The sequence below is a fragment of the Gymnoscopelus braueri genome, assembly GCF_963280865.1.
Source record: "Gymnoscopelus braueri genome assembly, chromosome: 12".
NCBI lineage: Eukaryota > Metazoa > Chordata > Actinopteri > Myctophiformes > Myctophidae > Gymnoscopelus > Gymnoscopelus braueri.
The window spans coordinates 34394607-34407757 of record NC_137614.1 but is presented as its reverse complement, the minus strand read 5'-3'; the positions used below and the strand labels follow the sequence as shown (position 1 = coordinate 34407757).

The 13151-nt window shown below is 45.2% G+C and overlaps 2 protein-coding genes across 2 annotated transcripts in view; both read left to right on the top strand.

Moving 5' to 3' along the window:
• The window catches only part of LOC308097640 (1-phosphatidylinositol 4,5-bisphosphate phosphodiesterase eta-2-like), a 169485-nt gene extending 158585 nt beyond the window's left edge, over positions 1-10900 (top strand). Inside the window, exons 20-23 of the mRNA XM_080445561.1 lie at positions 64-210; positions 664-743; positions 4897-5242; positions 8021-10900. Coding sequence (XP_080301687.1) covers positions 64-210; positions 664-743; positions 4897-5242; positions 8021-9696 — 2249 coding nt within the window. The 3' untranslated portion in view covers positions 9697-10900. The remainder of the gene's footprint in view (positions 1-63; positions 211-663; positions 744-4896; positions 5243-8020) is intronic.
• LOC308097641 (uncharacterized protein) lies at positions 5257-8004 on the top strand. Its single transcript, XM_080445562.1, has one exon. It carries the CDS (start codon positions 5329-5331, stop codon positions 6109-6111), a length of 783 nt encoding a protein of 260 aa, XP_080301688.1. The 5' UTR covers positions 5257-5328; the 3' UTR covers positions 6112-8004.
• Positions 10901-13151: the final 2251 nt, after the last annotated feature.

Genomic DNA, 13151 nt, shown 5'->3' with positions numbered 1-13151 from the left:
GTCTGCCATCTATCTATTTTTCCATCCACCCATCTTTCTGTCCGTCCCTCGGTCTCTTCTCAGGGTTTAACCCCATGTGGGAAGAGACCCTGGTGTTCACGCTCCACATGCCAGAGCTGGCCCTGGTGCGTTTTCTGGTGTGGGACCATGACCCCATTGGCCAGGACTTCATTGGCCAGCGCACTATCGCCTTCAACAGCATGATAACAGGTAAGACACCTCGTCTGACCCCGACCGCCGCCTTCTACTGGACCGCGGAGTGTCATCTGCTCACCTCACTTCACTTTGGAGGCTTTAGTTTCAGACATCATTCAAAAGGTCAATGTAAGGGAATGATAGTTTACTGGTTTCTTACTCTGCCCCATACCCAGCAGAGTAACGGCAAATTCACACCAGCAGCAGTTGTGTTTTTCTGCTACCGTAAATGGGTGTGTACCAAACATTTGAAACACCCACAAAGGTGTCACAAACGTGACTGCTTGTGTGAATTCGGCTTGAGAAAGGAAGCAGCTAAATGGTATATGACAACACCAATGCACAAAAAGCTGTCTTTCTATAGAAATATGCGTTTAACTGCTACTACAGTATGTACTTTTAGGTTTTATGTTTCTGCCTGTTTGATGTCTTTTGTTGACAGTTGCTGTTGCTGTATTTGCGTTGCAGGTTACCGTCACGTGTACTTGGAAGGTATGGAGGAGGCGTCCATCTTTGTTCATATAGCTGTGAATGACATCACTGGTAAGGTAGGTACGACCACAGCAGCTGGCCGACTCCTACTAACAACAACCCATACAATCCTGCTCCTACACAGCAAGTTCGAATTTTGCATCGCCGACCTGCAATAACTTTGTTTACTCACTTTCCAAAGATTAGAGCTCCATAGCATTGATGATGAAACGCATGAGTATAGGAAATTAATGGTGCGTGCGTGCTTCCGTGCGTGTGTGCCCGTGCGTTTGTGTGTGTGAGAGAGAGAGAGAGGGAGAGAATCAAGGATTGGTAACGGTATGTTTAAGATTTGTTAAAAACACAAAAAGAATTACAACACAGGACACCTAAGGACATTGAATAAGAGTGAGGGATATTGAATAATCTTTCCTGAGGTTGTAGATTGGTTAATGAAAAAAATATAACTCCTGACTATGGAGAAAACATTTCTCACTGAGATTCACAAGTCGATGTTAAATGCTTGCAAGTTCTGCTTATGAACTGTGTATGTACAGTATCAATAGGAGGAATGTGTGAACTAATTAATGCACTAAAAGGTGAGCAATAGAACAGTTACTCAGCCTGTGTGTTCCAGGCTGTTCTGTTGATGTACTGTGGGCATGAAGATGGCATTCACCTGGTTTGATGCAATTCTTACTGTGATGAACAAAACAATGAAATGGCATCAATCCAGGATGTTTCCATCTTTTTGCATCCTCAACCATTCCCACAACCATTATGTCACAGGAAGCCCTTAATGGTATCGTTTGACCAAAATAGGCTGACTCAAATGCTTCAAAGTTTCATTTGTCCTCCTGTTAATTGACACCAAAATCAATATTAAAAATATTTATTAACACACACACACACACACACACACACACACACACACACACACACACACACACACACACACACACACACACACACACACACACACACAAACACAAATGAATGTAAACATACACACAAACGTAAATATACACACAAATGTAATAATAGTATGTTACCTGGCTAAATCAAAAACATATCTAACCCTACCTAGTACAGTACAGCTTGTCTTCTACCCATATCTACACATAATGCTGAAAGAACGGCTTTCGGTCGTACCTAAAAAAACATCAAAACATTGTGTAATGTGTTGCATGGATAATTTTATTAATAAATCAACAACACCGACCAGACTTCTTTCTGAGGAATGACCAGATTGGCTGTGAAACTGTGGTTTCACATTCCGATTCTATGCCTAGAAACAGATTTTCTTTGAAGCTTTGTGCCGAAGCTGTAAAGACCAAAAAAAAACAGACATTCAGGAAAGACCTATAGCCTATATCAGCCTCTATGGAGTTATTTCTCCACAATCATCATAATACATGCTAAATAACGAAATATCAACACGTACTGAACTTTAACTTTTACAATTCATTTTCACTTTTCAACAAGGACTTTCTACTTTTCAAGTTGTCGTGATGCATTTGACCTTCGTCAGCCGTAGCGCAGACGACCACGTTGTTGTTCATGTTACTGTGTGTGCTTCCTGTGTTATCTCTCTTATCTTGTCGCCCCTCCCACCTCTCTCTCTCTCTCTCTCTCTCCCCCTCCTCTCTGATCTGTCCTCCTCTTGTCTGTTTGTGATTTCAGTGGACCCCTCTTTGTCCAAACGCTGCATTTAGAGGCATTTAGAGCCCTGAAGCTGCCACTCAGAACTCAGGTGTAGTGAGACCCAATCAGCATCTTGCATGCAGCACATGCCCCACCCCCCTCTCCCTGCCTTCGTTTTACCCACCCCTCTCCCACTTCACTCCAATGATGCGACCCGTTTACCCTCGCGGGGGCCCGTCGCAAACATTCGGAGGGAGAAACAAACTAAAAAAAGGCCAACTCATGCGTCACATGAGTTGCGAACATGACTCGCCCGCATCTTCATTGACCCTCCCAAAGTAGATCCAATGTCATTAACCTGCAGCAATCAAGGGCTTTACAGAGGATGAGAAAGAGAGAGAGAGAGATTGTTGTTGGGGGTGGGGCGTGGTCAGGGAATGATACTGGCGAGCTACAGTGACGTTTGTCTTTTTTTTGCAGAGGTGACTTTTTTCCCCTTAACTCAGGACATTTGTTTTTCCAGCACGCTGCACTGCAGGGGTATACAATTCCAGTGCCTTTGAGGACATCTCTCGCCCCCGCCGTTAATCATCTTTTTTTTTTGTCACTAGGAAGAGGAAAGTCGAGAGAACTTTTGGCAGTGGAGGGGTTGTCGGTAGATTGTTGCAAGAGGAGAAAGCTTTGAATCTTTGATTTTTTTTTACCTATAATGACATGCTCAAAATAGGGTTGAAAGTTGTTGTTAAAATAGCAGAGGATTGTTCATTACCCCTTGTATTTTTCTCTTATTTTGAGGTAGATATTACAATAGCTCATCAGTGACGCAAAAGCACAGGGCAAGGCCCCCAGCCAGAATTTTGATTATTTCTAATCACAACTATGCACAGCGTGTTAAAAATTCTGTCTCGTTTAACCACTTAAACCCTCTACTTAGTTCACCGTATTGCAACGTGACACGTTGTGAGCTTGTAGATCTACTATTCTCAACAAATGTTGCCCTCAGAATAGGGATGCTAGGGTTCAAGTGTTTAATTATGCCGAATTATATTGAGGCAGTGTTGCGTTTAAGGAATTTAGCCCTTTTTTTTCAATTTTCTGCACTCAACCAAAGGCTTGCTTTCTTTCTTTTTTTTCTTGTTGTCTCTGTGTCTTTGTCTTCACTGTCTGGTGTTTTGTTGAATGAATGCACAGAGTAAAGAGTTGAGTAAATCACTTCACCCAGTCTTTGATAGTCAGGTCAGCTTGGATCTACTTCTATGTACATCATTTTGTCAAATGACATTGGGTTGCTGTGAATTACATGCTTACAGGAAAGCTTTTTTTGCTAACAGGCAGTTGACCATATTCACAAGGTGGCCATTCTGCTCTTACTTCATATTGGGGTGTGTGTATGCCAGTGATTCTTAACCTTTTCTCAATATGTTTATCTCTGGAACCCCAATTTACACTGTAAAATACCCAGTGTTTTTGTGAATTTAATTCTGAGAGTGTAAATGTTTTAAGACCTTGCACATACGTACATAGGATGTTGAGTGAACCAAAATAATCTTTAAAAAAATAATAAAAGCAAAAAGAAATGTGCCTTCAGAATACTTCGGCCTTCGGTTACTTGCGTATGAAGTAAGAGCAAATGCCAGCCGTATAAATATGGTCAGTGACAAAAGATTCCCAAGTCACGCTTCATGATCCAGCATTAAAACGCATCATAAAGCTCCATGTAGCTGGAGAAGCTTCTGGCTCATTTCCAGACTGCATTGTACAGTATTGCAGTGGTAGAAGTGCTATTGTTTGCCCTCTGTCATTTGCCTAGCTGGCTGTCAAAGTGAATGTCTGGTGGACATCATTGTCATCGTCCCTAATGTTCTTCGATCCCCCAGCGTTGTACTCCTTCACTGTGGTCACCGTTGTCACCAGAATTCCTTGACATTAGAGTTATACCACCCTATTTTAAATGGCACGGAATATCTCAACACACACAAGTCCACATAGTCCAATGTTGTCACCGTGAAAGCTAAATAACTCAAAGTGAAATCTTCATGAGAAGATGAGGTTGTATTTTGTATACAAACGTCGCATTCTGATGCTAGAAATAGCCTGCACATCAACACTGATGCTCATAATGTTTATTAAATCAATAAAAGTACTTGTTTAGTTCATTTCATTACGTTACCTACCATTGGTTTACTTACAACTGCTTTCACCGCTACTTTGGATTTCCAAAAGCTTGACACAGAGTTTAACAAGTAGCATCGATTAGCAATTAAATCTCATGTTATATGGAGCATCATCTGATGTATTGCTACTGCAGATAACAGAGCTTGGATCAATTTTGGGTGTTCTGTATCCAGTTTGAGCATGTCCTGTCCTGTTCATTTATTTCTGCAATAATGTTTGGACAAAGTCACTCACATTATGGCACTTTTTTTTCAAAATAAATGTTTCCCCTTCTGTATACCAAAGAGTGTTTTCTCTCACTATCCATTGCTCTTCAGTATGTGGTGTTTCTCAGTATTCATTGCTCTTCAGTATGTTGGTATGTCTCAGTATTCATTGGTCTTCATTATGTGTTCTCTGTCTTGTTGACAGGCCAAGGCGGCCAGCGGCATAAAAGGGCTGTTTCACAGAAACCCAAAGCAAGCTTCCCTGGACAGCCATGCTGCTGCACTGCACAGCCGTAAGCATCCGTTCGGCGCCCACCTCCTGCGCCGTACAGCCAGCGCGCCCACCAAGGGTCAGCCCAAAGTCCAGAAGGGCCTCCCCGAGATCGCCATCGACACCAAAGACTACAGTTCGGAGGGGGCTAGTGAGGACCGGGAGTCCAAGCACCAGGAAAGGGCCGCTGCTGCCACCTCCCACCAGCCCCCACCACCACCGCCGCACCACCACAACGGGGTGGACACTAATGGGGCTCTCCACCCTGAGGAGGGAAAAGGTAAGATCCCGCGCTTCCATCCTCGATGTCCCTACAGTGAGCCTCTGAAACGGGCCAACCGGCCCCGGTTCCAAGATTTGCCCGTCATGAAGCAGGGGGTGTTTGCTCGTGTGGCGTTTAAAAGCTCAGGCAGTGTAGGAATGTCTTCCGATTGCGTGACGTGTGGGATAGGCTCCAAGGGGAGTCCCGTGACTGAAAGCAAATGCCGGGCCGAGGAGAGGCAGGGGTCCAGGACGGGAGAACAACAGAAACGAGAGAGAAACCCCAGCGTCTCTTCCACCAACAAGCAGGTTCAGCCAGAGCCCCTAGCCGAACCCCAGGCCCTAGCTGCCCAGCCGGATCCACAGCAGCCCCTGCCCCAGCTCAAGCCTGACCCAGAGACCCACTTCCGTCACTCGCCCCAAGCTCTCTTCCAGCCCATCCCCTCCCCCACACCTAAAGCCAGGCAAACCCTGGGCCCCCACCACGACCGCCCTCGGCCCGACCCGTCAGAGAGGAACGCCCGCTCCTGCAGCGTGCCTCGCCGCCGCTTTGCCAACACCGTCACGCCGTCGCCAACTCTCACTCCTCACTGCAGGAGCAGTCTCCTTCCGCGGCATGCTCCGCCCCCCAGCTACGGCGCCGCTTGCGGTTTAGCCCCTAACCCGTTCACGGACGGGCTTTCACTCAGTGACACAAGCAGCTGCGAGAGCTTGAGCGGTTTGGAGTCACCCCCCATGCTGCCTCCGCGCTCTGTCCTCGACAGCCGCAAGAGGGCCGTGGGCACTCTGCAGCGTGAGATGAACGCCCTGTTTGCCCTGAAAATGGACGAGCTGCGCTCTAAGTCCCCCATGTTCTTTGCTGGTAAGATGGAACCAACTCGCACTTAATTTATACTCACCGATGTCACACGCCGAAAATAGCGGATCTACAAGCTCACAACGTGTCGCAATGCGACACGTTGAGAGCTTGAAGATCGTCTATTTTCTGCACACGACATCGCCGTTTAACGAAGTATAAATTAGGCTTGAGCCTTCCTCAGCTGTTCCCCAGTACCTGTAGTAGCCATAGTGGGCTTTTAATACAGAGCATAACCCACCAGTTAGACCCCCTAAACCCCTAGGTTTTGTAGCATTTACCTTAAACCAGCGTCCCTAGTTTAACAGTTTAGTTTAATAGTCCCTGAATAACTCATACCTTGTCACCCTACACCTGATGATTTTAGCAAAACTTTAGAACCATCCAGTAGTTTCTACATCTTATCAATCCGCTCCCAAGTATTACCAAAACGTTACTTCCACTAGTTTCTAAGTCATGGTGCTGCCTTACACTTGAAAAACGAAAGTCAACTCACTGTGTTTTGCTCATTTTCTTGCCTTGCAAATACCTAAACCCAACTCTCGTGCTTGACAGATGAAAGTAATGGTAAGTTTATAACTCAAAAGAATTGGCAGTACTTGTATTGCTTGATAAATGGTGGCAATATTACTGTAAAAAAAAAAAATCATAGTCATCAAGACCACTTACACATCTGCTGGATTCAATCATGTTCCCCATCCTGCATTTCCTACAACACGTTTCACAACCTGGAACGTTCTGTGCTAAAGTCAGTCCAAGTAATGTAAAGATTTCTTTCAGCAGCTGTTCTTCTGATAGCTGCAGCCAGTCTGTTCTCTTTTCAATGTGAATGATGAATTGAAAAGCAAAATGCAGTTATTTTTAGACAAAGCTGTGTTGGGTAACTTTAGAATTACAATAGCTTTGATAGAGCAATTGGATTTTGGGATCCTCTTTATGAATATGCTTTCTTTCTCTCTCTGTAGTGCTCTCTTCTCCTCTCTCCTTTTGTTCCTTTGTTCCTCTCTCCCTCTGTTCTGATGGCGCTAAACTTCCTCTTTCCTTCTGTCCCTTTTGCACGCACTCTCTGTTCCTAGTGCAGAATTGAGGGGATGACCAGAGCCAGGTAAACAGAACCCTTGAATGAATCCTCTGCACTTGCATTCTCAAGTTGTATGATGGTGTCATTCGCCAGAAATAGCAGATGTACAAGCTCTGAGCTTGTAGATTTGCTATTTTTGGCATGTGACACCGGCGTAAGAATGTATGAATCACGCGTCACCCTTCACTGTTCTTTGTCTGTCTGCCTGCATTTTCTCATCACCCTCATCTCACCACCACCCTGCGCTGTTACACACTAATATCCAGAGTGTTCATTTACACAGAGTGTAAAAAACAGAACCGAGAGGGTCAATTTTTTATACCCTCTGAGTTACATGTGAGCACTCCGGCTTTTACTGTGTACAGACAGGATTCAGTATCCACATTTTCCTCAGATGTCTGCTACTCTACACCTGCACTAATGCGAGATGAAATCAGTGTAAGGAACGGGGCACCGTGTTCACTTTGGCTTGTCCTTTCTCATTGGTGCATAGGGGAGCAGTGACAAAGGCACAGAGCCATACAGGGATGGTCCCTGTAGAGATGTAGTAGTAGTCCACAGTAGTAGTCCACAAAACGTACTAGTTATAGGAAGAGCAACCTTCATAAAGCTCCACTGTCTTTTAATTCATTTGAATACCTTTTTATAATTTGTATAATAATACCATGTTATCAGACGATTTTGCAGTTGTAAAAAAGCATTGGTTTTAAATGCCGTGATGTTCACTTGGGTGTATTTCCTACAGTGTCACATATCCTATCTTAGTCTATTTTGTACAAAACACACATTATTGCCATCTGAGGCTGTTTTACACCGAAATTGTTAACATCCCTTGCTTTTTGTCCTCTTTATTTCTGCAGACTGTCCCACAGTGCAGAGACTTGCTCCCCCTCTTCCACTACTCGCACCGATCACTGAGGAAACTAGGGACCGACGTCTTGTACGCTCCGTCTCCACTCAGCCAGAAGACCCATCCTCGCCTCACCCTCCATTAGTAACATTGCACTCACCATCCACAGCAATAATCACAACCACAACCTCCCCGTTAACCGCACCTGCAAATGGGCTGGCAGACAGTCCTGTAAAAGTGAGGGGAGACACTAAGAAGTCCCCTTCATTACCTGTGACCATTCTTCCCCCTCAGGGGCCAGCCTCTAAAACTGTCCCAACACAGTGTAGCCAAGATCCCTGGGTCAGCAACGGCCCTCCATCGTCCATAGAGCACGCGTCAAACCCAAAGCAAGCCCTACAGACTCAGACGGACCAAAACATGGATAAAGTAGAGTCTAAAACGGAGTCCTCCAAGCCACCTGCCCCGGCACCTCCCACTCAACCCCCCGTCACCGCCATCACTCAGAGAACACCCGCCAGGCGAGCACTCTTCAACACCCCGATGCCACGTGTTCCCGTACGGAGGACCAAAAGCGAGGGACAAGTCCAGGGGGCGTCGGCCGAGCCGGGCGAGTCGGCAGTGCCGGAGGTGTGCACCGACGCCACAATGAACGATCGCCTGTGGAGCAAGCTGGAGCCAGGCAGCCACCGAGACAGCGTGTCGTCGTCCTCCAGCATCTCGTCCAATGACACCGTCATCGACCTCTCCCTGCCCAACTTGGTCAGGAAGAGCCTCACCAGCCTGCCCATAGCGAGTGGGACCTCCGAACCTCCATGGGTGAACCGCCCTCGTTCGGCCATAGTTTCCTACGAGACCCCGCGGGTCAGCAAGAGCAAGTCCAACCCCAACCTCCTGCAGGGCGACCATCCGGAGGATGAGCTGCAGAGTCGACCTCTGGGTATGCCACGGGAAGACGCCCTGGACTCGCCCAGCAGAACGGCACAGCGGAGACACACCTGGAGCCGGCTCTACATGGAGGGGCTGAAGCAGTCGTCCGCCGCCACGTCCTCGGCCAGGAGGCCTCCCGTGGCCCCTGTGGCCCCCTCCGCCTCCATGTCTAAAAGCCTGGGGGACCTGACGTCGGACGACATTGCCTGTAACTTCGACAGCAAGTACCGCAGCATCAGCCGGAGCTTCATTGTCAGGCCCACCAGAGAGCAGCTCCGCAGGGGAAGCCCGCAGAAGTCGCGTCCGCCCAGTGACCTCACAGAGCAGCTACGGAGGTTGACGGATGTGGAGCCCTTGACGGCCAGCGACTTTTCTCCTAGGACAACGCACATGGCGCCCCAGGAGGAGGTCATCATGGATGAGCCCCCGCTGCGGAGGACGTCCTCACGGAGCCAAAGCAGAGTGCGCTACATTGCTAACAGAGCCAAGCAGGCTCAAGAGAGGCAGAGGTTGCAGGGCCTGGCCCAGGGCAGGCACGTCAGCGTGAGCGTTAGCGGTAGCATTAGCAGCAGCGGTAGCGCTAGCCCCATCGAGGAGCGAGGGAACCCAGAGGGGGCATGTTGCGTGGCCCGTAGCCCCTGCTCTAGCCTGGACCTGCTGAGTCAGCTGGCCCCCGTGGGATCCCCTTCCCCCCGACATCCCCAGTCCTCCCCAGACCCCGAAAACAACGAAGTCTTTTTCATGCTCAAGCTCTAAGAACTGACAGATTGTCTTGGAACTGAGCGTGAGAGACACTGACAAAAAAAACACTCTTTTGAAATTCCATCCAGTTTGTTCACAAGTGGAAGATTCTTTTTTTTTTAAGGAAAGTGCTTTAAGCCAGTTGCTGAAACTGGTTTACAGCACCCAGAATATTTCTACATCTTCCAGAAAACTGTCCTGCTGTATTGGTTCTTATGATAAAAGATTAATATGCTCACAAAAGGATGTTACATTTTTTAACAAAACCAATGCCGCACAGAAAGTCTCAAAAACTAGGTATAGTAGTGGAGAGCAGTTATAAAAGTATCCGTTTTAACACTGTCTTTCGTTTGCACCAAATGTTCAATAATTGCTAGAATGTATGTAGTTCCCCAGTTTTTATATGCCTGTTTTAAGTTTATAGTGACTTACTCTTGTCTGAATAGTCATTAACAGTAACAAAAGATGATTATTAGACGACTGAATTTAAAATGAAACCCTTTGGGTTTTTTTTTACATAATATGCTATACTTTTAATTCATTTTAAATCTAGATTGGTATTTTCTGTTCATACAGTACTTGAACATCAGTATCACAGCCAAGTGCTAGCAATATTTTTAAAAAGACATCGTATCATATTGAAGATCATATTGATGGCTTTGTTGGTTTTTAACTAAAATCAGAGGGCTTGTCCTGCAGAAATAGGATAAAATCATTCCTGGAATGCAGGTCTTTGAATTGTCCCCATTCTTTGTGTAGTGAATACCTTGTAATTTGACCAAACTGCCAATATTTCCATTAACTCCATCACGAGGCATGTTGTTCCACCAAGATGATATGATTACTTTAAAATGGTGGTAGAGTAGACTACAATTTAGCATACAATGTTATGTTTTGCCCTTTTATGTTGACTGCATGTCTTTTATGCACCGTAATATTTATCCCAAGGATCTGTTTTTTATTTTACAAAGAGTTTTTATATGAAGATTTGTTAATATTTTGAACCTCCGTTCCGTCACATACGCATCATGTCTGAATCCCAGTTTCCATTGGTCAGTGGTACTCCAACGAGATGGGAATGATTCGTATCAAAGCACGTTTATTTGTAGGTCTATGGTCTATGTTTGCACTGCAGTGCCAGTTCTTTGTGCAACACTTTAGGGGCAATATTTAATTCAAACCATGTGTAACAATGACCTGAATAAATCTCTTAACTGAACATTACAGCTCTATGGCTCATTAATTTAGTTTACTCTGCTCTCATTGAACAATTGTCACTTGTCTCGGTGTTGAAAAGACAAATGGTTAACAATTCGGGCGTCCAGTGGAAGTAAGCCTTACACAAGTTGACATGTAAAAGCCATTGGCCTTGGTTTTGGCAACGGCCTGCCCGTTGCTCTAATTATGGTCTCTGCTTGCGGCTGTGTTTACCAGCCGTCAACTCACTCAACCTCTCTGGCACAAATCTCAAGACCCCCTGCGGGGAGAGAGAATGGTCACAACAATTACTTAAGGTTGCACAACAGATTACATGCTCAGTCAGTTGTTACAGGATAGAAAAACATCTTTTCAGTAGAGCTTGCCCCCCTGCGAGACTGGAGTGCCCAGGAATTATGCTATAAAACAACTTATCTTTGAATCCACTTAAGCCCCCAGATATACTAATATAAATGACGGTCATAATTAAATGTGAGAAGTTGCAAAACCACATTATGCTTTCTTTTTGTCTTTTGACATGTCAATCAAAGGCCTAGTCATTGTCAAGTCTGGTTTCCATGGCGATGGCCACCTCTGTGAGCTGTCACATGCTGCCAGGCCTCTTCCTCGGTCCTCGGTGAGACTTCTGAAGCGCAACATGCTCATTTTTCTCCCATAGACTCTGCCCCCGCTGTCCCACACAAACACAAAAGATGGCTTCATTGAGATTCTGGGCTCGCCCCCCAAGTCCCTTTTAAAGCCGTATTTGGCAATTTGGCACAGCTTGGCCCCTTCAACCAAAATCTTGAGTCCTGGTGAGCACTTTGGAGCTTTGACGGAATACTTTTGTCACCAAGGGCGAAAACAACCCTCACTGTCGAAATGCAGCCGCTGCTTGTTTTTGAAGTCTTTCTGAGGAAGACATACATTTATGGAGTCAGTCAATAAGGTTCATGAGTCATGCTCAAACTTGTAAGGGTCTTAGTTGGCCAAAGAAAGGACTGTACACTATAAACGTATAAATGACATTAATAAATATTGCTCCCTGTTAATATTTGAATAGGGGGCATTTCTCTCATAGATTGCAGTCTATCTATATAATTAATCATTGATATAGGTTTTCTCCTGCGTGTAAGGACTGTTGCTCTTTGCGAGAGTTTTTGTTTACGTACTCTAAAAATACAAAATGGTGGGTGCCTCAATATTCATTGAGGCAAGAAGTGAGATCACTTAGGGCATTGGGGTCGTCTGGTGAGACAGATATGTGCAGCTGGGTATCATCTGCGTAGCAGTGGTAGTTGACATTATGGCATCTAATGATGTGACCAAGTGGCAACATATATTGTGAGAAGAGGATGGGTCCTAAAATGCTTCCTTGGGGAATCCCATACTCTGTCTCAACTGGATCCGATACAAAATCACCTAGGGAGACAGAGAACTGTCGTTCAGCTAGATACGATCGGAACCAGTTAAGGACACTACCAGAGAGACCTACCCATTTTTCTAGTCTGTCAATTAAAATACATTGATCAATAGTGTCGAATGCAGCACTTAAATCTAGAAGGATGAGGATAGACACTTTATTTTTATCACTTGCTGATCTGAGGTCACTGAATACTTTCAGTAGTGCTGTCTCAGTACTATGCTGGGATCGGAAAACTGATTGAAATTTGTCAAGAATGCTGTTATTGTTAACACTTTACCTGCCAATCACGAGTATAACCGTTGATGAAAAATACACCCGTTTACTGCCAAAAAAATCCATCCACGAGTATAACCGTTTTTTTTTTTGGTCTTTTTTTTTTTCAATTTATCCACACAGAACCAGAGATATCACGATCCAAAGATTTCTAGCTCCATTCACTCCTTGGTTAACTTATTACTTTAAAATCCTGTATCTCGGCTCCTGTGTAAAAACAATTTAAACACTGGCACTGGGGGAAGTAAAATAAAAAAAACCCTCTGGCAGGGAATGTGTTAAGATGATTAATAAGTTGATTAAAAACCCTCTTCTCAAGGAGTTTACTGAGGAAGGGGAGGTTGGATATGGGTCTATAGTTGTGCAAAGCAGTGCTGTCCATATGATCTACTGGTCCACACATTTCAACATAAAGTTGATGATGAAATTGACCACTTCTGTAACTGCTCACTTCTCTCTTATTTTATCCTTTTGTAATCAGTTTCCTCCCATAACGTAAAAAAGGCAAGTAGTGTCAAAAAATGAGATGGTTTCATAAGCCTTGTGCGGTACAATACTGGTTTGTAAAAAATCC